This window comes from Dunckerocampus dactyliophorus, chromosome 5 (genome assembly GCF_027744805.1).
Source record: "Dunckerocampus dactyliophorus isolate RoL2022-P2 chromosome 5, RoL_Ddac_1.1, whole genome shotgun sequence".
In the NCBI taxonomy this organism is placed as follows: domain Eukaryota; kingdom Metazoa; phylum Chordata; class Actinopteri; order Syngnathiformes; family Syngnathidae; genus Dunckerocampus; species Dunckerocampus dactyliophorus.
Window position 1 is genome coordinate 1,092,985 of NC_072823.1, and position 25,742 is coordinate 1,118,726.

A 25,742-nucleotide genomic window follows, 5' to 3' on the forward strand; every position below is an offset into this window, starting at 1 on the left:
GTGAGAAGGGCTATGCTTGAAGCATGCTTGGAGGCCTTGAAGTAGGAGATAAGACAGCGTGGACGCAGGGGAAGATGTCAACAATGTTGCCGACCGACCTGAGCGCTAGCAGGCATGTGACCGTGAAGTCAGCACCAGGAAGTCATCAGCTCTGCTCCACCCGACATCCGTGCACACTTTCTTCTTCTTCTTCTTGGGATGAGCAGCACAAACACACCTCTGCAGAAACAAGTAAGTTGCTGTCTTTCTACTTGTTTAGCAGCGCTCTTCAGCTTCCGTCACTGTTAGCTATGGAGTTATTGATAGGACCGCAACATATTGACAAAGCAATCAAAGACTGCGCTCATTGACGCCATTTGGGGCTCACTTCATGTTTGAAGACGGAGAAAGAACAAGTGGGATTGGAAGTGTTAGCAACTGAGCTACACAGACACCAAATTCATTCACCCACATTTATTCAAGCTACATTGCATAAACGAGGGGCTGGGTGGGAGAGGAAAGGAGGGAAAACTGACAAGCACATGTCCCTTTGAAGCCGTCATGAAACATCTTCGTCCAGCTCCATGAGAAGACCACTCAGTTGACAGGTTGTTGTGGGTAGCTTCATATGACCCATCCGCAATGGGAAGTAGTGCTTGGAACGGTAGCTTCCACATTCAAGTGAAGTGAACACATGATGGTCAGTGTGAGGTGAAGATAGATAAATAGCTAGATAGATACTTTCCTCATCTCCAAGAGAACTCCTTCCAAAAAGGATTCACTTGACGTCACTAAAACAGGCTGTAGTGTTGGACAGTCTTTTCATTTCTTTTCAAATCCTTCCTTTATTCCATTTTCATTCAGTCTTTATTATCTTTCTCTCTCTGGGTCTGTGGGTGAGGGGGGCGTGTCTCCTACCTGGGAGGGGCGGGGGTGGTTTTCCTCTCTCTCTCTCTCTCTCTCTCTCTCTCTGTCTCCCTCCCTGTACCCTCTACTGTGTTGCGGGGGCTGGCAGTCGGTGTGGGGGTGGAGTCTCCATCCTCGGGGAGGGGATAGCTGTGGGCCTGCTGGGGTGTGGCCCCCGCTCCCTGTCTGCTGATTATTGTGATATGATAATAATAATACAATAATAATAATATTGTGATTGTCAAGATAGTATGAATATTGGTGGTGGTGTGTTTATTGAAGCTGTGAAGGTTCATCTTATTGTCGATGAATCCCAAACGACCTGATTTGTACACAATCACACGCAACCCTCATCATGAAGGTGGAAAAGAAGGTGACAGGAATCCAGTATGTGCTGTCTATCAACTTATCAAATATATACGTGGAACAAGTAGGTACAGAGTGTCCACGTCACATGACAAGTAGTGGAATACTGCTGACTCTGTGTTGCTGTGTCGTCGGCGCTACGTGGGGGGTGTTTTTTGGGGGGGGCGGGGGTTTGCAGCAGAAAAGCTTGCATGTATGTAATATATGATATGGAAGTGACTTTTTCATGCGTCGATTCGTATCCATACTTTATGAGCGTTGTTGGGACGCTGGCGTTGCTATGCACGTAGCACGTGACATCATGGATACGCCGTCACTACCTTCAAGGCTCTATGATGCTGCTGAAACTATCTTTTCTATCTTTTATGGCTTTAAATGACACGCTTGATAGAAAGGCTGCATCGCTTTAGACTGCAGTTATTTCTCCAAGCGGACGCGGGAGAGAAGAGCGCCAACACGCGCACACACACAAGCGCACACACTGGTAAGTCATCATTCATAACATTGGTCATTTCGTATTGACTTACATGGAAATGTATGCTCCATCAGCTCACTTTACCACGTGTTTCTTCATCGAAGGGATGAAGGCGTATTAAATAGAATGCTTTGACAGAGACATGGATTATGAACGAACTGGCTGTTTCATCATATGAAGCACTACTTCTCTTTTTGCACTTAGCCGCTTTATATTACAATTTCTATGTTTGGAAAGCTGCTCTGCTGTGTGTGTGTGTGCGTGCGCGTGCGCAGTGGCGGTTCTGACTGCGGGCCACATGGGCAATATTGCCCAGGGTGGTGGTGTTTTGGGGGCGCCGAGAGGTGTAAAGAAAGAATCTCATGTATTTGTGGTCACTTCATTTCCTATGTGTGGCAGATTGGCGCCCTCTACAGGCGGACACTCGCGGCGCGCCCCCGTTCTGCTCAGACTTGACCAAACCAAACGTCCACAATGTGTAACTTAATAGCTTGGTTTTTTTCCAAAGAAAAGTGGTCAGGTGTTGGGCGTCACGATGTCGATGATATCAACAGTTTGCCGTCCAACTTTGTTGTGATGAAAGTAGCCCGTTCTCTTGCAGCCACTTGTTGCGCATGTGCGAGTCACGAGTGAGCGACAGCCATCGTTTCCCATCACTTGTTGTTAGATGTTCATTTCTTGTTGGTGGATAGAACATGACACGTGTCCTGTGGGTGGTGTAGAATAACAAGCCGAGTAGTTCTTTAGAACTAGGCTCGGTTGCATCATCATCAACTCTAACTTTCTCCTTCACTTCTCTCTCACTCACGCGCTCTCCTGTTGGTCCCATCCGCAGTCCCACAGTGCCCTCTACTGGTCAACATATAGCAGTATAATGATGTGTATGTGAAACACAACAACATGCTGAGAATAAGCCATCATGTGATCATATATGGTATGAAATATAATACTGTGTGACGCTGAGGCAGGCGTCACGTGATGCATCATCTTTGCTGGGGTTTGTCCGAGCAACATTGATAGAATGCCTCCGAAGCAGGGCTGTCCAAAGTGCAGCACTTTCTAAAAATAGAATTTAGGAGAACAACGACGCAAAATGATGAGGAAAAATAATCTCATTTTAGTAGCATGGGGTTGAAATATGAAAGAACAAATGTTATAAATGATGAGAAACAAAACAAAATAAAGTGGTCTTTGGAATTTAGGTTGGGCAAAAAGTTATATGTTACGGGACTGGAGTCATAAATGTACAAGACAAAAATGTACAAGCAATTTGAAATGGTTGGCAAATAAAGAGCAGCTGTAATTGCATGAGAATCAGCTCAGGTTAACTACAAGGTTTAACAAAAGTAAATTACAGCAGTCATGGCGCAAAAATGTCAATTCTTTTGAGGCAAAATGGAACTTCAGGTTTTTTAAATACTCTTCTCCTGTGTGACATTGAAGCAGGCATCAAGCAGGGCTGCCCAAAGTGCATGCATTTCTAAAAATAGAACTGAATAAGAACACAACAGCAAGAATGGAAAAAATAGCAGTTAGGTCCAAATATTGGTTGCGGTGATGGTTCCATCCATTTCAAACAAGCATACAGGTGACATTGAAACGCTTCGTGTTGCAGACTGATGGAAAAAAGTTGGACTCACCAGAAAAGTTGTCATTTTAAGAGAATAACGTGCAAGCATAACATCTTTTCAACAAGCCATCATGACAAACAAGAAAATAAAGTTGTCATTTTTGGAAAATGAAAGTCATAATATTGCGAGAAGAAAAATGGCAAGACAAAAACAGCAGCTGAAATGTTGTGAGAATAAAATGAAAATCTGAAGAAGAAAAGGGCAAGAAAAGTACATTGACCAGGAATAAACTCATGTTATGAAGATTCTGCTGGGTTTTTGTACATTTTCCAACTATTTCAACTTGTACGTTTCTTTCTTGCAGGATTTTGGCAAGAACATAACATGACCACTTTTTAAAATATGCCTTTTCCTGTAATGGATCCTCTTTACGCTCATAAAATGAATTATTTTTCCTCATTTAGGTTCTTCTCATCCAATGACTTTTCTGGTTAGCTTACGTTGTTGGCTTTGTTTGCCTCAATATGTAAAATGACTGATTTTTCCAAAATATTTTGACTGTTTTCAGAAATCTTTTTCCCCTTCTGACAAGGTCAGACACTGGATTAACACTTTGACTTCCAGCATTGATGTGCTAAGAGTACCTCATGTTTTGTCCCAGGAACGTTGATGAAATTCCTCCAAAGCGGGGGACGTTCCTTGTTCATCTACCAAGGAAAAGTTTCAGTGAGCACAGCCTTGTAGATGAGGAAAATAACATCATTTTAGTAGCTGAAAGCATGACAGATGTTCTATATTACACATATTAAAGAGAAGACAACTTTAAGGTTGTACTATGAGAAACAAAACAATGAAGAAAGTTGTAATTTATGATCAATCAAGTTGTGCAAAAAGTTGGATTTACAAAACAGTCAAAATGTTCTTGGAATAACAGTTGAAATAGTTGGAAAATTAAAAACAAAGTCAGGAGCAATGGAAAAAAAACACATTTTACGAGGATAAAATCAAAATATTACGGTAATTGAAAAAAATTGTCATTGTAATTTTACGAGAATATGCTGGAGCCTACCCCAGCTGACTTTGCCCAAGAGGCCAGCCAATCCCAGATGTTTTTCACCTGTATGACAAAGCTGAAATGCACTTTTTGTCTTAGCATCTTTCCAACATATCAAAGTGTCAAAGTTGCCGTAACGTGCACGTGTGCTGCAGTGTTTATTGATGGCGTATTGATGTGTTTGCTGAGTTATTGTGTGCTACGTGAAACATGGTCACCAACTCCTGGACTGCTTCTTGTAAAATGTGTCTGATCACGCCTTGTCTTTCAGTAGAACGCTGCGTTTGCGCCAAGATGGCGACCCCTGGAGGGGTGCTCCTGTTCCTCCTCCTGCTGATCACCGCTGCAAAGATTTCAGGTATCAGGTTATGATCAATACATTCTTGAATTATTGCTTTTTTTAGCATCCATCCAAGACACCTGAAAAATGTAGGCGACATTCTGGCGTAAAACGTGAACATAAACCAAAAAACTGGCTGACACAACAAGCGTACGCTAACCAAGGTTCCACACTAACTTAGCTTTGTAATCTGCAAAATAATAAATGTAAAAAAAATCAGTATGAGTGAAGGCAGTGCATGTCAGAGTCATGGAGTCTTTTTCACGCCTTCATTTGAATGAATGAAAAGAAATGCAAACTAGCAGCTGCATGCAGCGATGTGATGTCTTTTCTTCACCAGCGTACCAGTCCAAGTGTGGCGGCATCGTGTGCCCACCAGGCATGGACTGCATTGAACGTGGTGGGAAGACGCGTTGTGCCGACCCTTGTGAGATCTACACCCCCCTGGATGACCACTGGCGAGACACACAGTTTGCTTCAGATCGGAAAAGCCTAAAATGTGACCGAGATGTTGAGTGGAAGGGCTGGTATCGTCTGCTCCTGGGGGGCAAGAGTGCACGTATTCCTGAGAGATGCATAGCGACATTCAGGTGTGGAGGCGATGCACCCATCTGGATGAAAGACCCTCATCCCACACAATGGAATGAAATTGTAGCTCGCACAGTGTCTGGTTCCTGGTGGGGTAATTGCTCCCGGTACACGACCAACATCCATGTGAAGAAGTGTTCTCACTACTACGTCTACAAACTGGTCGACCCAGGGCATTGTTCTCTGGTCTACTGTGCAGGTATGTTCCATTCAAAGAATGTTTTACAATCAAATAGAATGTTTAATATAAATATAATATTACCAAAATGTATGAAGTTGAAAAACAAGGTTTAAATATTTGGTGTTAAACTGTTGAAAATATAAAACCTTATGATGCATTTTTATCAGTAGATGGAGTAAAACTGCCTGTCGACAGTGTTTGGGTCAGACGGCCAAACACGATTATAATTGGCTAACGCGGTAGCCTACCGGGTCATTGAGTGGTCAAGCAGTAAGCTTCCCACCTAGCTAGCGCAAACACTTTTGACCATAGGCATAGATAGACGCTACATCGCGCGCTGAGCAGTATGTCAACATGGCTGCCATGTTGGATGTGTCAAGGCTGCGCTGTAAATGAATCAAGTAAATGTACATACTGTACATTCATAGCGCCTTTCTACAAGGAAGTTTACCTTAATTCCTCTCGTTTATACGTTGACACGTGCACTAATATACCTTGGAAACAGTTAGGCAGCAAAGACTGTTTGATCTTCTGTTTGCCAAGCATATTAGTGTGTGTGTGAATGTATAAACAAGAGGAATGAACGTAAAGGTCTTTGTAGAAAGGCGCTTTATGAAAGTAAGTACATTAACTTGAATCATTTGCACCCCAGCCTTGACACCTCCAATATGGCGACGGCATTTACGTATGGCAGCAGTGGACAAACGCACTCGATGCATCGTCCATCTACGTCTTTGCTTTTGACGAGAAGATGGCAAAATGAAAAAGATGGGGAACACGGTACATTTGATAGCACGAATGGACAGAGGAATTCCCCTTTGTGGAGACAGCAGATTTGGCGGTGGGGGTTTTGCAGTGTTAAAATGTCGTCGATGAAACGGTGATGTAAAGCGGCACTTGGACACATCCGGGTGGTCGGCTTTACTGTTGCCCGGGCAACATCACCGAATGAAGATTCGGAAGGACTCGTACGACAGTGGAGCTGGCGAGCAAACCTGAGTGGACATAAATGAGAAGACTTCAACCCCCCCAGACCAGCTGATGGCCAAAACAACACACTGCAGGATTTTATTGATTGATTAGCTTCAGGATAAAAACATGATAAAAAACAGTAACTATTCTGAACGAGTTGATCTTGGCTAAACATGCACGCATTTAGTTGTATTCATCCATCCATCCATTTTCTATGCTGCTTATCCTCATTAGGGTTGCATGCTGGAGCCTATCCCACTGACTTGGTGTCCAGCCAATGGCAGGGCACATATAGACAAACACTCACATTCATACCTATGGACCATTTAGAGTCTCCAGTGAAGCTAACATGCATGTTTTTGGGATGTGGGAGGAAACCGGAGTACCCGGAAAACCCCCCCACACACGGGGACAGCATGCAAACTCCACACAGAAATGTCCAAGGGAGAATCCAACCCACTGTGACTGTGTGGCCACCATGCTAACCACTACACCACCGTGCAGCCTAGGTGTATTCAGTGTTAAAAAATATGATATGGCTCTCATGGAAATGTATTTTTAAAAAACGTGGCTTTCGTGGCTCTGAGCCAAAAGATTCTGACCCCTGGTCTACAGTGTGATCCATGTCATGATCTACATCAGTGTGATATTTGTGAAGGTGACTGTCATGAATTTTCATATGTGGCATATTACACACAGAAAATGAAAAAAATGTCCCTGTCATGTTTTCTTTAGAATTGGCTCCTCCATTCCTCAGTCACATCACTTGTGGATCTGACAAAATCCTGGTGGGCGTGAATTCCACTGACATAAGTGTCGCTGTTTATAACCCATACCATGGCCACCTGGAAGACAGCAAGTGTTTGCAGACAAAGGATGAAAATGGTACCGTGTTGTACGAAACTGATGCTCAGACGGGTACCTGTGGAAACAAAGTGCAGGTAAAAAGAAGCAGACACACGTGCTGGAGACATTTCATTTCATGTCCAAGGCAAACAAGAAGATTTGCATTTAGTATTGATGACAACCTTTCTCCTGTCCGTCCCACACCTACTCATTTTCAAGACCTATGTTTTGGAATCATCTGGACTAAAGTTTGGTCATCATCTCACTTTCTCATCTGTTTTTCAGACCAACAGCACACATGTCATCTACTCCAACACGTTGTACATCTATCTCAGCAAAGATGTCTCTCATCCCATGAAGTTGCCTTTCTCATGCGTGTATCCCCTGGCCACACACACCAGACTGAACTCACCCATCAGAACGATCCTGCCGTGAGTATTGATACAATCAGCAATGTGAGATGATTTAGAATGATTCTAGTGAAGTAGAAACATTTTAAATAGCCTGACGTTGTATCCTCACAGGTTGCTGCCATCTTAGATCAGCATTGTATTGTGGAATTACTTTTTATTTCAACAAATTAAATGTATCTTTTACATTTCCGGGGTATGTTTGTACAATATTGATATTTTATTTTGAAAGTGACGGAGTTCTGTTTGCTTGAAGGGGCAGTGGAAAGGTTAATCAGCACCAGGATGATCCATCACTCCAATCTGGAGCCCCGGAGGTGCCACCACCATACTGGCAAGTATAAGGGTTACATTGACACAGAATGTTAGAGCACTGCTCAGATGGCACCTTTGAAGGGATAGTATGGATTTTTGACATGAAGTTGTAGGACATCCCCACCCCACAGCAACAGCCACTCGGTCTCCCAATCGGTCCCTCAAAAAAATCTCCCTGCGCACTGAAGCTCACATCTTCTTCCACTGTGGAACAAACACAGAAACAAGATGGCCGTGGCGTTCCGTCTTGTATTATTTAGCGTGGGGGACCAATTGGGGAGGGTCTGTCACTGTTTTATTGACTCCACTGCTGGGATGTCATACAGCTTCATGTCAACAAATACAAACTATCCTTTTAAGCATCTATGCAAACTCTTAAAATAAACTTTAGTTTGAAAATCCAAAGTGCAATCATGCAAAATGAATTGTCTAGTGTGGACCTACACTATCGCCCAATGGAGGGCCTGTACGTACCTCTCCTCTCCATCCATCCATCCATTTTCTATGCCGCTTCTCCTCATTAGGGTCGCGGGGGCATGCTGGAGCCTATCCCAGCTGACTTGGGGCGACAGGCGGGGTACACCCTGGACTGGTGTCCAGCCAATGGCAGGGCACATATAGACAAACACTCACATTCATACCTATGGACCATTTAGAGTCTCCAATGAAGCTAACATGCATGTTTTTGGGATGTGGGAGGAAACCGGAGTACCCAGAAACCCCCCCCCACACACGGGGAGAACATGCAAACTCCACAAAGAAATGCCCAAGGGAGAATCCAACCCAGGTCTTCCCATCTCCAGACTGTTACTGTGTTGGCCAACATTCACCGTGCGGCCTCAGAGACAACTAATGAATGAAGAATAATTAAGTTTGTTTAATCCACGGCATCGGCAAAGTACATGAACACACTGAGTGGTCGCAAATTAGAGTCCTACCCGTTACATAAATATGAGGTATAATAAGATGGGCTGCACTTTGCATGTAGGCCCATAATAATGAGAGGAGAACTTGTCTTATGAGACTATGTGTCTTTGCTTTACAGGAAGGATGGTGTCTTTGTCGGCTCAGGTCCCAAACTGGGAGCCTCTATGGTCCTGTTCAAGGAATCAGACTATAAGAAGCCTTATCCAGCAGGTGTGGTGGTCCTTCCAGTGGGCTCTCCATTATATGTGGAGGTCTCTATGAGAGATCCCAGCTTGGTGGTTGTTTTGGAGGAATGCTTTGTCGCTCGCTCACCAGACCGTGGCAAACTTGATCGATACTCCATCATCTCCAACAAGTATGTCTATGCTTAGTTGGGGTGAATACTCCAAGACACGATGCAGAATGCTGATGATAAACTTTGTTTTTCTTAGATGTCCCACTGACCGCCAACAAGTGTTTGAGTTTAAGAGTGGCTCATCCCACCAGGCTCGTTTCTCCACCCTACCCTTCGCTTTTCATAGAGAATTACAAGATGTTTACCTCCACTGCAGCTTCATCCTGTGTGACCACAAGAGTTCCTCTTGCATTCCGGATTGTGAAGGTAAAATGAAAGACAGTGAAACCTTTAGTCTGGACCCATGTGGTGTAACAATATTAGTCACCTCCTGCTATGAGCGCCCATGCTAGCACATGTAAAGTCTAGGATGATCCATGTCATGATCTACAGCAATGTGATATTTGTGAAGGTGACATGTATTTTCATATTGTGGCATATAACACACAGGAAATGAAATGGCTGTCCCCATCATGTTTTCTTTAGAATTGGATCCTCCATTCCTCAGTGACATTATTTGTGACTCTGACGAAATCGGAGTGGGTGTGGATTCAGTTAGCACAAGACGCGCTGGTTTTAACCCACTCCTTGGCCACCTGGCACAAGCCATGTGTTTCTGGAACATAGAGCAATACAGTGTCGTGTGGTACAAAGTTGACACTGAGGAAGGTACCTGTGGAAACAAAATGAAGGTAAAAAGCAGACACACATCTGGACTAAAGTCCTTGATCATCTCTTCACAATAAAAGGCTGTATGTGATGAAATGTTCTCATCTGTTTTTCAGACCAACGGCACACATGTCATCTACTCCAACACGTTGTACATCTATCCAGTCTTCAAGAGTCCTGTCTCTCTGTTCATGGGCTTTCCTTTCTCATGCGTGTATCCCCTGGACACACACACCAGACTGAACTCACCCATCAGAACGATCCTGACGTGAGTATTGATACAATTAGCAATGTGAGATGATTTAGAATGATTCTAGTGAAGTAGAAACATTTTAAATAGCCTGACGTTGTATCCTCACAGGATGGCCATCAGTATTGTATTGTGTAACTACTATTAAGTACTTTCACGTTTCATATTGGAGTATGTTTGTACAATATTTATACTGGATTTTGGTACTGAGAGGAGGTCTGTTTGCTTGAAGGCCTGATGAAGAGGATGGTCAGCACCAGGTCCCTGATGGTCCATCACACCAAGACAAAGCCCAGGGGGTGCTACCACACTGGCAAGTATCAGGGTTATATTTACACACAATGTTCCGTGAGCAGGCCCACATAAGTAGACTGTAAAACATGTTTAGTCCAATCACACAGCAAATTGCCTTAAAACTGGGCTTATTATCCATCCACAATGGAAAGCAGTCCCCTTTAGTTTTAAAATTCAACTTGGTGAAGTGAATGCATCATGACCAGCCTGAGGTTAACACAACACATAAACTTAAGCTGAAGGTCAGAAAGTGTGAACACCGAAATTTAAAATTCAAAACCTGTCAGGGCTCAAAAACTAACGTGTAAAACGTGTCTTTGATTTACAGGAAGGATGGTGTCTTTGTTGGCTCAGGTCCCAAACTGGGAGCCTCTATGGTCCTGTTCAAGGAATCAGACTATAAGAAGCCTTATCCAGCAGGTGTGGTGGTCCTTCCAGTGGGCTCTCCATTATATGTGGAGGTCTCTATGAGAGATCCCAGCTTGGTGGTTGTTTTGGAGGAATGCTTTGCCTCTCACTCGTTAGACCGAGACAGTCTTGATCGATACTCCATCATCTCCAACAAGTATGTCTATGCTTAGTTGGGGTGAATACTCCAAGACACGATGCAGAATGCTGATGATAAACTTTGTTTTGTCAGATGTCCCTTTGAGAGCAGCTCATCCCTCCAGGCTCGTTTCTCCACCCTCTTCTTCCGTTTTTGGCCGCAATACCGAGATGTTTACCTCCACTGCAGCCTCAGCCTGTGTGACCGCAGGAGTTCCTCTTGCACTCCGTATTGTGAAGGTAAGCATGAAGAAAGAAATCTTCAGTGTGGACCTACAGCAGGTGGTGTAAGAATGTTAGTCACCTCCTGATAAGAGCAGCCATGCTCCCAGATGTAAAGTCTACTCTATGATTAATGTCATGATGTTCAGCAATGATATTTGGGATGTATATTTGTCATGTATCTTCATATTTGCCCCTTAATCTTTTGTTTAGAATTGGATCGTTCACTCACTCACCTTAATTGTGGCTCTGACAAAATCCAAGTGGGCGTGGATTCCGCTGGCCTAAGAAGCACTGGTCATAACCCGCTCAGTGGCCACCTGGAAGCCCTCAAGTGTTCCCAGGCCACGAAGCAAGATGGTGTCGTGTGGTACAAAGTTGATGCTCAGGAAGGTGCCTGTGGAAACACAATGAAGGTAAAGAGAACAGACACATGCGTACTGGAGACATTTTATTTCACGTCCAAGGCAAATATGGCTGTCGAAGTCAACGCGTTAAAGGTAGTTTACTTTCACGGCACAAATCTTTGTGACTAGCTATTAACATGCGCACTTCCTGTTGGAGCCTCGGCCCACACCGTAGTTTGAGGAAACGTGGCAGCTTGGCAGCTCATGTGGAGCGAGAAGCGGGAACAAATATTGAGGCGAAGTGGGCAAAGAAAAGGGTATTTTTCAAGTTTAGCTTCACAGCCCTGGCAGATGCCCTCTCGACAAGACCAAAGTTATTTGTGTCGCTGAGAGTCGGGTTGTCACAAAGTATGTCGAATTAGCGCTCGCTAGAGTTAGCATCACGGTTGCTGTAATTTCCGCACAACAATATAGTCGATATATGCCTTTAAGCACCTAAGACGAAACATTGCTGAATACGCTGCTAATCTGCCTGGTGTAGTTAATACTTTACACCAGGAGATGATGGACATGTGCGGCGGGGAGTCTGCTCGCAGTGGCGGTGGGTTGTGCGTGAGTTGTGCCACGTCCAGAAGGTAATTGCTGATGCTGCATGCATTGGCTTCGCAAAATGCAATCATGTCAATTAAATAGCTTAATCGATTAACAGTCCTACATTAAGATTTGCATTTAGTCTTGATGAGAACAAGGGGTGGAACAAATTGTTTACCTTTCTCCCATTTTTCAAGTCTTGCGACTAAAGTCCTTGTTCATCTCTTCACAATAAAAGGCTCTATGTGATGAAATGTTCTCATCTGTTTTTCAGACCAACGGCACACATGTCATCTACTCCAACACGTTGTTCATCGACCCAGCAAACAACAGTCCTTCCTCTCTGCCCATGACTTTTCCTTTCTCATGCGTGTATCCCCTGGACACACACAGCAGACTGAAAGTACCCATCAACGCGACCCTGACGTGAGTATTGATACCATTAGCAATGTGAGATGAATGAATGATTCTAGTTAAGTAGAAACATTTAGAGTAGCCTGACGTATCATCACAGGTTGCTGCCATCTTATCAGTATTGGATCGTGTAATTGCCATTGAGTTGAACCAATGATGTCATTCCATCTTTCACATTTCAAAAGGTTGGAGTATGTTTGTACAATATTTAAGAGAGTTCTGTTTGCTTGAAGGCCCAGTCAGCACCAGGTCAATGACGATCCATCACGCCAACCTGGAGCCCTGGAGGTGCCACCATACTGGCAAGTATAAGGGTTACATTGACACAGAATGGTATTGCATTGCTCCGCAAGCAGGCTCATAATAAATGAGGTATAAGATAGGCTGCGCTTTGCATGCAAGCCCATAATAATGAGAGGAGAACTTGTGAGTATATTTGTCTTTTATTGACAGGATGGAAGGTGTCCTTGTTGGCTCAGGTCCCAAACTGGGAGCCTCCATGGTCCTGTTCAAGGAATCAGACTATAAGGAGCCTTATGCAGCAGGTGTGGTGGTCCTTCCAGCGGCCTCACCATTATATGTGGAGGTCTCTATGGACAAGAAAGATCCCAGCTTGGTGGTTGTTTTGGAGGAATGCTCCACCTCTCACTCACCAGACCGTGACAGTCTTGATCGATACTCCCTCATCTCCAACAAGTATGTCTATGCTTAGTCGGGGTGAAAACAGAGTCGAGATGCAGAATGCTGATGATAAACTTTGTTTTTGTTAGATGTCTCACTGACCGCCAACACATGTCTGTGTTCGAGAGCGGCTCATCCCTCCAGGCTCGTTTCTCCACCCCGTTCTTCCTTCTTCAGGGAAGAGGCCAAGATGTTTACCTCCACTGCAGCCTCAGCCTGTGTGACCGCAGGAGTTCCTCTTGCATTCCGGTTTGTGAAGGTAGGAATGAAAGACACTGAAATAAGTCACCTACAGCCATGCTACCAGATGTAAAGTCTACAACGGTGGTCACCAACCTTCAAGATCCCTGGTCTCGGCCGTGAACCTGCGCAAGATCTACCAACGATACACAAAATTCGGTGTTCGGTTTGGCTTGATACATTTGTGTTATGATTCGATACTTTCCTGAGACTTTGTGGGTCGGCAGGGCTCGGGTGGTAGACTGGTCATCTCCCACCCTGAAGGTTGCAGGTTCTATCCTCCGTCCTCCCGTGATCATGTCCAAGTATCCATGGGCAAGATACGGAACCCCCAGTTGCTCTTGATGCTGCGGCATCAGTCGGTAAATGTGCTTGAGCACCTTGGAGGTGGAAAAGCGCTTTACAATAAAAGACTGTTTGGATTCATTCAAATGCGTTGTCATGGTTGTTGTGTTTCCACCGACGGAGTTCAGTATTGTGTGACACGTGTGACATGTTGGGTTTTTTTGTCCATGACGCGCTTGCCATCAGGGTTGTAGTTGACATGAAATCCGAAGTGGTCCCAAACACCAGCTCTGAAGGATGGTGGAGGATGTTGAACATCAGGAAAGGCACGAGCCATGTTTCAGTGAGCTAACCGCCATGTAGCTTCTCTCGGTTGCATGGTACGAATGTGGGAGGCGGAGCTCAGTGGCTGTGCTTGACAATGCAACCTAAGCCAGAGTAGTCGATTGCAGATACACTGAGCTGTCAGCACAGAGCGCCATCAGAAGTTGATCAAATGAATATCAAACTTTGCTCCATACAGGGCTCACGATTCGGTACGCATGTGTATTGAACGCTTCCTATGCATACATACATATACGTATATACACACATACAGTATATGCACTGAGTAAATATTGTTCCTATGCATACGTACATATATATACACACATACAGTATATGCACTGAGTAAATATAGTTCCTATGCATACATACATATATATACACACATACAGTATATGCACTGAGTAAATATAGTTCCTATGCATACATACATATATATACACACATACAGTATATGCACTGAGTAAATATTGTTCCTATGCATACGTACATATATATACACACATACAGTATATGCACTGAGTAACTTTAGTTCCTATGCATACGTACATATATATATATACACACATACAGTATATGCACTGAGTATAGTTCCTATGCATACGTACATATATATATATATATATACAAACATATGCACTGAGTAAATATAGTAGTCTGTACATATGTTTTTTTGTGGAAAGGCTTATTAACATTTAAAGAATTGTCTTTAAATCCAAAGCTTCGTGTTATTGATTGTTGGCATCAACAGCCTTTTCTCATTTTGCCGTTTGCTACAATTATTTGTTTGTACATTTTTGTTGTTTGTAAAAGTTTGTTTCTGCTAGTAGCTCTCGGTTGACGGGTTGGTGACCCCTGGTCTACAGTCTGATCAATGTCATCATCTGCAGCAATATATTTGTGAAGGTGGTTGTCATGTATTTTGTATATTTGGCATCGAGGAAAGGGAATTAATGCTGCCATGTTTTCTTTAGAATTTGGGTCTCCATTCCTAAGTCACCTTAACTGTGGCTCTGACAAAATCCAAATGGGCGTGGATTCAGCTAAGATAAAAAGCGCTGGTTATGACCCATTCTATGGCAACCTGAAACTCAGCAAGTGTTCTCTGGCCACGGAGAAAGATGGTGTCACATGGTACCAAGCTGACACAAAGACGGCTACCTGTGGAAATGTAATGAAGGTAAGAAGAAGCAAGACGCAAACAACCGTCCTTGTTCATCTCTTCACATAAATCCACTCATCAATAAAAGGCTGTATGTGATGAAATGTTCTCATCTGTTTTTCAGACCAACGGGACACACGTCATCTTCTCCAACACTTTATTCATCTATCCAGCAAACAAAGCTTCCTTTGTGTCCCTAAAGTTTCCTTTTTCATGCGTGTATCCCCTGAAGACGGACACCAGACTGAAGGCACCCGTCAGACCAATCCTGCCGTGAGTAGACCATTAATGAAAGGGTCAGATGATTTTCACTGAGTATTTGAACAGCTTATGCCATTTGTCTTTCACATTTCTGTATGTTTGAGTGTGTTTGAAATAAGTTGATTTTGAAACTAACAGGAGTTTTGTACATGGTGCTGAGGTTGGTCAGCACCGAGACCTTGGTGATCCATCACAACAAGTCGGACCTCCGGAGGTGCCGCCACGCTGGCAAGTATAGGGGTTACACTGTCGAGGCTCATTATAAGTATGGGGCATAATGAGGTGGGCTACGCTTTGCATGCAAGCCCATAATGAGAGAAGAATTTTGATTACATGTGTCTTTTACAGGATGGAAGGTGTCTTTGTTGGCTCAGGTCCCAAACTGGGAGCCTCCATGTTCCTGTTCACGGAATCCGACTATAAGGAGCCTTATCCAGCAGGTGTGGTGGTCCTTCCAGTGGGCTCTCCATTATATGTGGAGGTCTCTGTGAGAGATCCCAGCTTGGTGGTTGTTTTGGAGGACTGCTTTGCCTCATCGGACCCTGACAGTCTAGAGCAAGAAGCCCTTATCCACAACAAGTATGTCTTTGCTCAATTGGGGTGAATACGGAGACAAGATGCAGAATGCTGATGACAAGTGTTGTTATTAGATGTCCCGCTGACCGCCACAAAGTGTCTGTGGTTCCGAGAGGCCCATCCCTCCAGGCGCGTTTCTCCACCCTCTTCTTCCCACTTCAGGGTAAATACCAAGATGTTTACCTCCACTGCAGCCTCAACCTGTGTGACGGCAGGAGTTCCTCTTGCATTCCGGTTTGTGAAGGTAAGAATCAAGAAGTTAGACACTGAAACCCATGTGGTGTAAGAATGTTAGTCACCTCCTGACAAGAACACCCGTGCTACCACATGTAAAGTCTGCGTAAATGTAAAGTCTGTTGTAAAGCAGCGCAGACGTTTTCAGTGGGTCGCATGGTCTTGCCAAGAGAGACCTCTGTGCCTTTTGCTTGCTGTGCCACTGCAAGGTGTGTGCCCTTCAAATTCAAACTGCACTTCAATGTTGAGAATGAGGTCCTGCCCCAGGGGGAGGAAAGTATCTCGGGGTCTTGTTTCACGAGTCAGGGAAGGTTGGAGCGTGAGGTCAACAGGTGGATCGCCCGTCGTGGGGAAGATGGAGCTGAGCAGGAAGGCAAAGCTCTTAAATTAGCAGTCGATCTATTTCCCCACCCTCACCGTTAGCTTCGGGTTGCGAAAGTACAAGATGGCGGACACAGGCGGCTGGTGAGGAGCTCAGATATTCGAGAGGGGCTTAAGAGTAGAGCTGCTGCTCCTTCACATGGGGGGGAGCCAGTTGAGGTGGCTCGGGCATCTTGTCCGGATGCCTCCCAGACACCTCCCTGGAGAGGTGTATTTTTGCATCATTTGAGCTTCTAGCTCATAAAACCCAAAAATCAGGAATTTAAAAAATAGAATACTGTGAAGAGATCAGCATTTACCTCTCAGAGAAATAAGCATCACATGAAAACAATAAAAATATGGTACATGAAAAAATCTTCAATACTTGGTTGGGAATCCCTTTGCCTTAATCACTGCCTCGATGGCATTGAGGCGGAAGCCTGTGGCATCGGCTGGGAGTTATGGAAGCCCAGATTTCCTTGGTGCTTGCTGTCATCTCTTTGGTTTTGGGTCTGGTGCCACTCATCTTCCTCTTGATAATATTGCATCAATTGTCAATGAGGTTTAGATCCGGCGTTTTCTCCGGGTACTCTGGTTTCCTCCCACATTCCAAAAACATGCATGTTAGCTTCATTGGAGACTCTAAATTCTCCATACGTATGAATGTGAGTGTGAATGGTTGTTTGTCTATATGTGCCCTGCGATCCAGGGTGTACCCCGCCTGTCGCCCGATGTCAGCTGGGATAGGCTCCAGCATGGCCCCGCGACCCTAAAGAGGAGAAGCGGTATAGAAAATGGATGGATGGATGGTTTAGATCCAGCGAGTTGGCTGGCCAGTCAAGCACTGTGATGGCATGCTTCTGGTGGCATGGGCACGGGCCAGGTCCTGCTGGAAATGAAAATTGCGTCTCCATCCAGATCCTCAGCAGAAGGAATCATGAAGCCTTGTAAAACATTTGGTAGACTGTTGCGGTGGCCTTGGATTTAAGAGTTTACCAACACCTGCACTGCACATTGCACCCCAAATCCTAACCTTTGCAAAGTCTTTTACATTGAAATTGAAATGTCATTTATTGTATAACATTGGTTGAAAAATTCTTGCCCTTTGGGTCGCCGCTTGTCTTTGAAGGGTGATGGTGGCTTGAAAAGCACTGGTTTACAGTATGATCCATGTAATGATCTGCAGCAATGTCATATTTATGAAGGCGACTGTCCTGTATTTTCATATCTTGGCTGAAATAATGCCCTCACAATGTTTCCTTTAGAATTGGATGCTTCACTCCGTCACCTGATTTGTGACTCTGACAAAATCCGAGTGGGCATGGACTCAGCTAGGATAAGACGCACTGGTTATAACCCACTCTCTGGCAAACTGGCAGACCGCAAGTGTTCCCAGAAAACGGAGCAAGATGGTGTTGTGTGGTACGAAGTTGATGCTCAGGAAGGTGCCTGTGGAAACACAATGAAGGTAAAAAGCAGCAGCCACACACGTACTGTGGACATTTCATGTCCAAGGTAAGAATAAGAATTGCATTTATTATTCATTAGAACCTTTCTCCTGTTGATCCCAAAGTCCTTGCTCATCTCCATGGAAGACAAAAGGGACAAAATCAAACAAATACTGTAAATCTTTAAATAATGCATCAAATGTATCATTAATTACATCAATGAATTAAATCAATAAATAAATCTGGAAAATAATAAATGTCAAGTCTTTAAATAAGAAATGTCATTAATTAAATCCATAAAGGCCTTTAAAGAATTTATGACATGTGTAATTAATTATCTCAATCAATAAATCTAAAGTGCCATGAATTAAATCAATAAATAAATCTGTAATGTGTCATTGATGAAAATACCAGTTCATTTTAAAATGTAGTTATTTCAGGATGTCATTATTTTGCTATTTTAAGTACGTGTGTGTGCAACTTCAAATCCGTGGGCGGAACTAACGCAAATCTAGTCTAATGGGCTGAAGCTCGGAAGTCGGAGAACAACTCGTGAGCGATATTTTAAACCTTGCAGAGTATATGGAAGCGGGATCTACTGACCCTGAGCATGCAGCAGTAAAGACGGGAATTTATTGAGATTGAGTTGTTTCCCGACTTTATAACCATTAAAGCACCCCAGCACCTACCCACCAAGCAACCACTTGGCTTTATGAGTCGTCTTTATCCGTGATGAATATATGATTTTAAGATTTATTCATTGTGTGATTGTGTCCCATTATGTCCTCCATACAGCTCTTCACATAAATCATCAATCAAAGGCTGTGCTTGATGAAATGTTCTCATCTGATTTCCAGATCAAGAGCACACATGTCATCTACTCCAACACTTTATTCATCTATCCAGCAAGCAGACCTTCTTTTCTTCCCCTGACACTAAATTTCTCATGCGTGTATCCCCTGGACACGCACACCAGACTGAACACAGCCATCAAACCGAGCCAGCAGTGAGTAGTAGAGTATTAACGAACGGGACATTGATACAAGTAGCAATGTGAGATGATTCTGAATGATAGTAGGAATGACATTTTATCCTCACACGTACAAGTTATGTCATTTGCATTTCTATGTTTGTACAATATTTATATTTTGACACTGAAAGGAGGTGTTTGCTTTTTGTGAAGGTCCAATGGAACAGTTGGTCAGCACGAGGTCCTTTATGATCCATCACAACAATACGGAGCTGTCAAGGTGGCCTCACCATACTGGCAAGTACAAGTGTTACATTTACACAGAATGTTACAGCATTGCTCTGCAAGCAGGCCCATCATAATGACAGCGTGCTTTATGAGTATATGTGCCTTGTACTGACAGGAAGGAAAGTGGCTTTGTTGTCTCAGGTCCCAAACTGGGAGCCTCCATGTTCCTGTTCAAGGAATCGGACTATAAGGAGCCTTATCCAGCAGGTGTGGTGGTCCTTCCGGTAGGCTCACCATTATATGTGGAGGTCTCTGTGGACAAGAAAGATCCCAGCTTGGTGGTCGTTTTGGAGGACTGCTTCGCCTCTCACTCCTCAGACCCTGACAGTCTCGATCGCTACTCCCTCATCTCCAACAAGTATGTCTATGCTTAGTTTGCTTAGTTGGGGTGAATTGGAGGCAAGATGGAGAATGCTGATGAAAAACGTTGTTTTTATTAGATGTCCCACTGACCACCAACGCATATCTGAGTTGAAGAGCGGCTCGTCCCACCAGGCTCGTTTCTCCAGCCCATTCTTCCGTCTTCAGGGTCAAGACAGAGATGTTTACCTCCACTGCATCGTCAGCTTGTGTGACTGCAGGAGTTCCTCTTGCATTCCGGTTTGTCAAGGTAAGAATGAAGAAGTTGAAGAAACTGAAATATTTAGTGTGGACCCATGTGATGTGAGAAGGTTGGTCACCTCCTAATAAAGTCTACAAGGTGACTGTCGTATATTTGCATATTTTGTTGTTTAGAATCGGATGATTCATCTTTAAGTCACCTTCATTGTGGCTCTGACAAAATCCGAGTGGGCGTAAGCCGCGCTGGTAGCCCACTCATTGGCAACCTGGCAGACCACAAGTGTTCCCGCGCCACGGAGCAAGATGGTGTCATGTTGTACGAAGTTGACGCTCAGGAAGGTGCCTGTGGAAACACGCTGATGGTAAAAAGAAGCAGAGACACACGTACTGGAGACATTTCATTTCACGTCCAATAAGATTTGCATTGAGTACATTGATGACAACCTTTCTCCTGTTTGGGTCATGTGTTATTTTGTCCATGCATATAAGTTACACTGGAATACATCACATTTACAATTCACAATGACACATGCCCGAAAAAGGAGTTGGAAGAAGCAAGTACTTCCTGTTCACTTCCTGTATTCAACATGTACCATGTACCAATTGGGAATAACATCAAATGCCTCGTCCACCACACACACCTTGGAAGAGACGAGGCAGCAAGTTCTCCACAAACTGCCATAGCCAAAATTCTTGCCATCTTTTTTCTTCATCTCCTACACGGAATCGGAAAATATTGATAGCCTAAGTCTGACAATCATCTGGACTGAAGTCCTTGATCATCTCTTGACATTGATTAAATGTTCTCCTCTGTTTTTTAGCTCAACGGCACAAATGTCATCTACTCCAACACTCTGTTCATCTATCCAGCCAACAATGCCATCTCTCTGCCCCTGAGGATTCCTTTCTCATGCGTGTATCCCCTGGACACACAAACCAGACTGAACACAGCCATCAGACCGTGAGTAGTCCATGAATGAAGAAACATTGATACAATTAGCAATGTCAGGTGATCTTGAATGATTCTAGTAGAGTAGAAACATTTTGAGTAGCCTCACAGGTTGCTGCCATCTTATCAGTTTTAAGTGCACCTTTTCACATTTCTATATATTTGAGTACCGTATTTTCACAACCATAAGGCGCACGGTATTAAAAGGCGCAGTCTCAGATCCGGGTGCCATTTCTGTATTTAACCATAAGGTGCACCGTATTATTGGGCACAGGCATGGTCAGACATGGTCAAACATACGGTAGCATGCATGCATGCACGTTAAACATAGTGCAGCGCTCAGGAGTCAGTGAGGAAGCAATAGTGCTTGATTTCATTGGACGGATTAAGAACAGAACTCTCATTGAGTTTATCAAACCCACTGGAAATCAGGATGGTCATCACTCAACAAAACAGTCTGTCATGGTGCACAACTACAAACATCACACAGCAACACAAAAACAGACAAGACACTACCGCTATTTGTGCAGAACAATAACTAACAACTATGTAGCTCAAACATGTAACTTTAAGAGCGTTTGCACCAAAACACTACAGCAAAGCACGCTGGGGAACAGGAAGTGCTTCCAGCGACGCTACAATACGCTAGCATGCATGCTATCGTATGTTTTTAAAAAGCCAGTGGGAGCAAAACTGAGTTGGGTTGTACTTTATTGAAATATTTAACAATGTACTCGCGTTATTTTTGATCAATCCTCATCCACAAATCCATCAAAGTCCTCATCTTCTGTATCCCAAATTAACAGCTGGGCAAGTTCTCCATCAAACATGCCAGGTTGCCTCTCGTCATTGTCAGTAGTCTCGTTGCTCCTCAGAAATGATGGCGGCTTTTGCGAAAGCTCGAACAACAGTGCATCAGACACGTTAGTCCAAGCATCCAAAATCCATTCACAAATTGTGGCGTAACTCGCACGGCGCTGCCTCCCAGTCTTAGTGAAGCTGTGTTCACCATCTGTCATCCATCGCTCCCACGCGGCTCTCTACTTCCCTTTGAACGCCGCGTTTACACCGATGTCCAGCAGTTGGGGTTCCTTCGTCAAGCCTCCCGGAATTATGTCAAGCTCCGAGTTCATTTGCTGCACTTGGTTTTTCACAGCGGCTGTGAGATGGGCGTGCATGGAGTCTCAGATCAGCAGGGACGGTGACGCCTGGGAAAACATCCCGTCTCTTTCTGTACACGTCACTCAGCCATTTTCTCCTCCTTCTTCCAGCTCTTTTGATTGGTCTTAACGATGACTTTGACTGGAAACTTTTCTTTAGGCAGCGTCTCTAGTGTGGTTCAACAGGATGTGGAAAGTGAGCGGCACGTCGTCCATGTTGGTGATGTGGTTGGGCTGGATGTGTTTGTCTGCAATGTTTTTACTGCAGTAGGATCAGAAGACGGCCAGCTTTTCCTTGTAATCCGCTGGATGTTGCTGCACCGCGGTAGTTTTTGCTTTGATGGATAGATGGCTCAGTTTCATAAAATCTACCTATATACCTACTGGGGGCGTGCCTTTAGTGTCCTCAGTCACGCTCACCCTTCCCCCTTTAACATCCGCATGCTGTCCTCAGTCACGTCCACCTTTCCTCTATATAAGCAGCGTATCAGCAGGAGACGCTCCCAGTGAGTCGAGCAGAGCGCTCATCAAAGTCACACAGCAACTAAAATTAAAAGGGAATTCGTGTGGAAATACAAAGAGAATCAATAATAAAAAAATATACAAATATGGTCATATTCTTTTACCATTTTATCATTGTTTTTCTGTATTGTCTCTTTTCCATTTGTGTTTTTTCAGTTAGTAATGTCAAATGCAAAAGCATGCAAATGCGAAATGGCAGGTCAAAAGTAAACAGGGAAATTTAAATAATATAAGGCATTTACCTGCTTAAGATTGCGCCACACTGCTTCATCCATATCTGCAATCATCAACGCAGATATAGCCTTTAAAGACTTTTTTATAAAAACTTTCCATGACATCTTCCACCAACCCAGCAATTGCTCATAATTCTCGTTGAACACCTCTTCTCAATTCGTCCATGTCCACCATGTTTAAATTTCTCACGTTTACTTTTGATAAACGTGGATTTGCGTCTACTTTCTGTCCGTGACATTTTTTCCGGTCACCCGAGCTTCCATAACTACATAGCCACTGCAAGCAGAAATTGTGTAATCACGTATGGACTAGTCATCATCCTGGCAGGAGGGCGGGTGATTCTTCCGCATACATTTGTATATATTTTTGTATTATTGATCCTCTTTGTGGCGGCACGGTGGTCTAGTGGTTGGAGTCTGGAGATGGGAAGACCTGGGTTGGATTCTCCCCTGGGCATTTCTGTGTGGAGTTTGCATGTTCTCCCCGTGTGTGGGGGGGTTTTCTGGGTACTCCGGTTTCCTCCCACATTCCAAAAACATGCATGTTAGCTTTGGAGACTCTAAATGGTCCATAGGTATGAATGGGAGTGTTTGTCTATATGTGCCCTGCCATTGGCTGGACACCAGTCCAGCGTCTACCCCGCCTGTCGCCCCAAGTCAGCTGGGATAGGCTCCAGCATGACCCCGCGACCCTAAAGAGGAAGAAACAGGAAAAGAAAATGGATGGATGGATGATCCTCTTTGTACATTGTATTTCCACACGTATTCCCTTTTAATTTTGGCACTCCTGTGACTTTTAAGTGCACCTTATGGTGGTGAAAATCCGCTACATTTGTACAATATTTCTGTTTGCTTGAAGTTTCAATGAAGAGGATGTTGAGCTCCAGGACCTTGATGATCAATCACTCCAATCTGGAGCCCTGGAGGTGTCACCGCAGTGGCAAGTGTAAGTGTTACATTTACACAGAATGTTGGAGCGTTGCCCGGCATGCACGCCCACAATAATGAGACAACGTGCTTTATGAGTATATGTGTCTTTTATTCACAGGATGGAAGGTGTCTTTGTTGGCTCAGGTGTCAAACTGAGGGCATCCATGTTCCTGTTCAAAGAATCAGACTATAAGGAGCCTTATCCAGCAGGTGTGGTGGTCCTTCCAGCAGGCTCTCCATTATATGTGGAGGTCTCTGTGGACAAGAAAGATCCCAGCTTAGTGGTTGTTTTGGAGGAATGCTTCGCCTCTCTCTCATCCGACCCTGACAGACTTGAGAGATACTCCTTCATCTCCAACAAGTATGTCCATGCTTACTTAGTTGGGGAGAATACTTCAGGGCAAGATGGGAAAACCTCAAGACAAGATGCAGAATGCTGATGATAAACTTTATATTATTAGATGTCCCACTGACCGCCAACAAGTGTTTGAGTTTGAGAGCGGCTCATCCCTCCAGGCTCGTTTCTCCGCCCTGTTCATCCCTGAGGAAAACGACCAAGATTTTTACGTTCACTGCAGCCTCAGCTTGTGTGACCGCAGGAGAAACGCTTGCATTCCAGTGAGTCACATGCTGTATTGTCTTGAATAACAACTCTGTGTCTATTATTGTTGAAGCGCTTAGCTGGAAGTAAACTGTTGTATTCTACATGTAGTCCTGCCCAAGGAGAGTACGACGCTCTGTCTCAGAGGCTCCTCCAATCAAGCCACTAACCATTGGACCAATCACCTGTAAGTGTATATTTACGAAGGTATCGGGTTGTATTGTAATACATGGAAATAATATTTTCCATTGCCTGTCTTTATTTTCAGGGGAGAAATCATTCTGAGGGACGTCCACGGCATTGGGATTTTTGATTTCAGTCTTTTTGGATACTTTTGACATATAACATCTTTTGAAATGGCAGATTTCAGTCTTTTTTTGACGCTGACATGTATAACATCTCTTGAAATGTTGAACCATATTTCTGGTTGTGTGTAATCAACATTTGTATTCAATTTGCGATTGTTGACTGAGGTGTAGATCAGGGGTCTCCAACCAGTAGCTGGGGAGCTCGCCAGCTGAAAAAAGCATCACAACAATGACCACACTGTCCGAAAAGATGCACATGAACACAATTCTGTTTCCATACATTTGTTTCATGTTGCAGCAAAATTAGTTGTTTGGCTTGAAATCACTATGAACATCTCAGAAGAAAAAGTGTGGAGACCTCTGATGTAGATGATAGTGTTTTACTATTTTACTGCATTTGACTTTGAGTTTTATTTAGAGCTGCAACAATGAATGAATCGATGCGAATACCCAATTGACAATTATTACGGTAAACATGTAAATATCCTCTGATTTCAGCCTCTTAAATGTGAATATCTTTGAATGTCCTTGGCCATCCATGAAAGCAGACCTATTATCTTTGTCTTTTAGCCAAAACAAGGTCTTCACATATCGGCTTTGATTTTGGAAAACAGGAATGGCCATTTTTGCCTCTTTTCTGCTATGTTGCGCACTCGACCACGAACTGGAGGTGTCCATCTGTGGCCTATCCCATTACTCCATTCATTGAAACAACTAGCTTCAGGTTTTTGGCTGTCAGCTCAAATATTCGATTTCTGAATAAAGAGGCGGATATTAAAAACGTGTTTTTCAAAATCCATTGATTAATTGAAAAACATTATTGACCGATTAAATCGGTGATTAAAATCCTCGTTAGTTGCAGCCCTAGTTTGGTTTGTTATTGATATTGATTGCATTTACTCATTTAGATTTTGATTGCATTCTCTGATATTGTATTGTGGGGGACTTGAGATGGAAAGTAGCTGCAGCCACATCTGCTGTAATGCATGTTTGGAAAGATGGTTGTGTTCGTTGTTCCTGTTCAATCAACAATAAAGTGATAATTAAAGCGA

At 43.8% G+C, this 25,742-nt stretch overlaps 1 protein-coding gene across 1 annotated transcript; it reads left to right on the top strand.

The window, feature by feature from the left end:
• Positions 1-8: 8 nt before the first annotated feature.
• Positions 9-25,742, top strand: LOC129181075 (uncharacterized). The gene is made up of 35 exons (XM_054775754.1): positions 9-231; positions 4,623-4,709; positions 5,032-5,478; positions 7,168-7,373; positions 7,564-7,709; positions 7,945-8,026; positions 9,053-9,285; positions 9,362-9,531; positions 9,751-9,956; positions 10,050-10,201; positions 10,416-10,500; positions 10,810-11,042; positions 11,118-11,263; positions 11,459-11,661; positions 12,458-12,609; positions 12,831-12,899; positions 13,051-13,293; positions 13,368-13,537; positions 15,102-15,307; positions 15,414-15,562; positions 15,689-15,778; positions 15,899-16,129; positions 16,201-16,370; positions 17,986-18,188; positions 19,026-19,174; positions 19,352-19,499; positions 19,534-19,784; positions 19,867-20,036; positions 20,162-20,349; positions 20,809-20,948; positions 23,711-23,797; positions 23,900-24,142; positions 24,243-24,399; positions 24,494-24,569; positions 24,651-25,742. The coding sequence occupies exons 1-35, from the start codon at positions 24-26 to the stop codon at positions 24,665-24,667; spliced, it is 5,913 nt and encodes a 1,970-aa protein (XP_054631729.1). The 5' UTR covers positions 9-23; the 3' UTR covers positions 24,668-25,742.

What these genes read in the sequence shown, in the direction of transcription:
- LOC129181075 (XM_054775754.1), top strand. Translation starts at nt 24, where the DNA reads ATGCTTGGAGGCCTTGAAGTAGGAGATAAGACAGCGTGGACGCAGGGG. An exon ending in TTGCACTCCGTATTGTGAAG is followed by an intron (nt 11,264 to 11,458) that starts GTAAGCATGAAG and finishes TCTTTTGTTTAG; the next exon opens with AATTGGATCGTTCACTCACT. An exon ending in CCGGAGGTGCCGCCACGCTG is followed by an intron (nt 15,779 to 15,898) that starts GCAAGTATAGGG and finishes TGTCTTTTACAG; the next exon opens with GATGGAAGGTGTCTTTGTTG.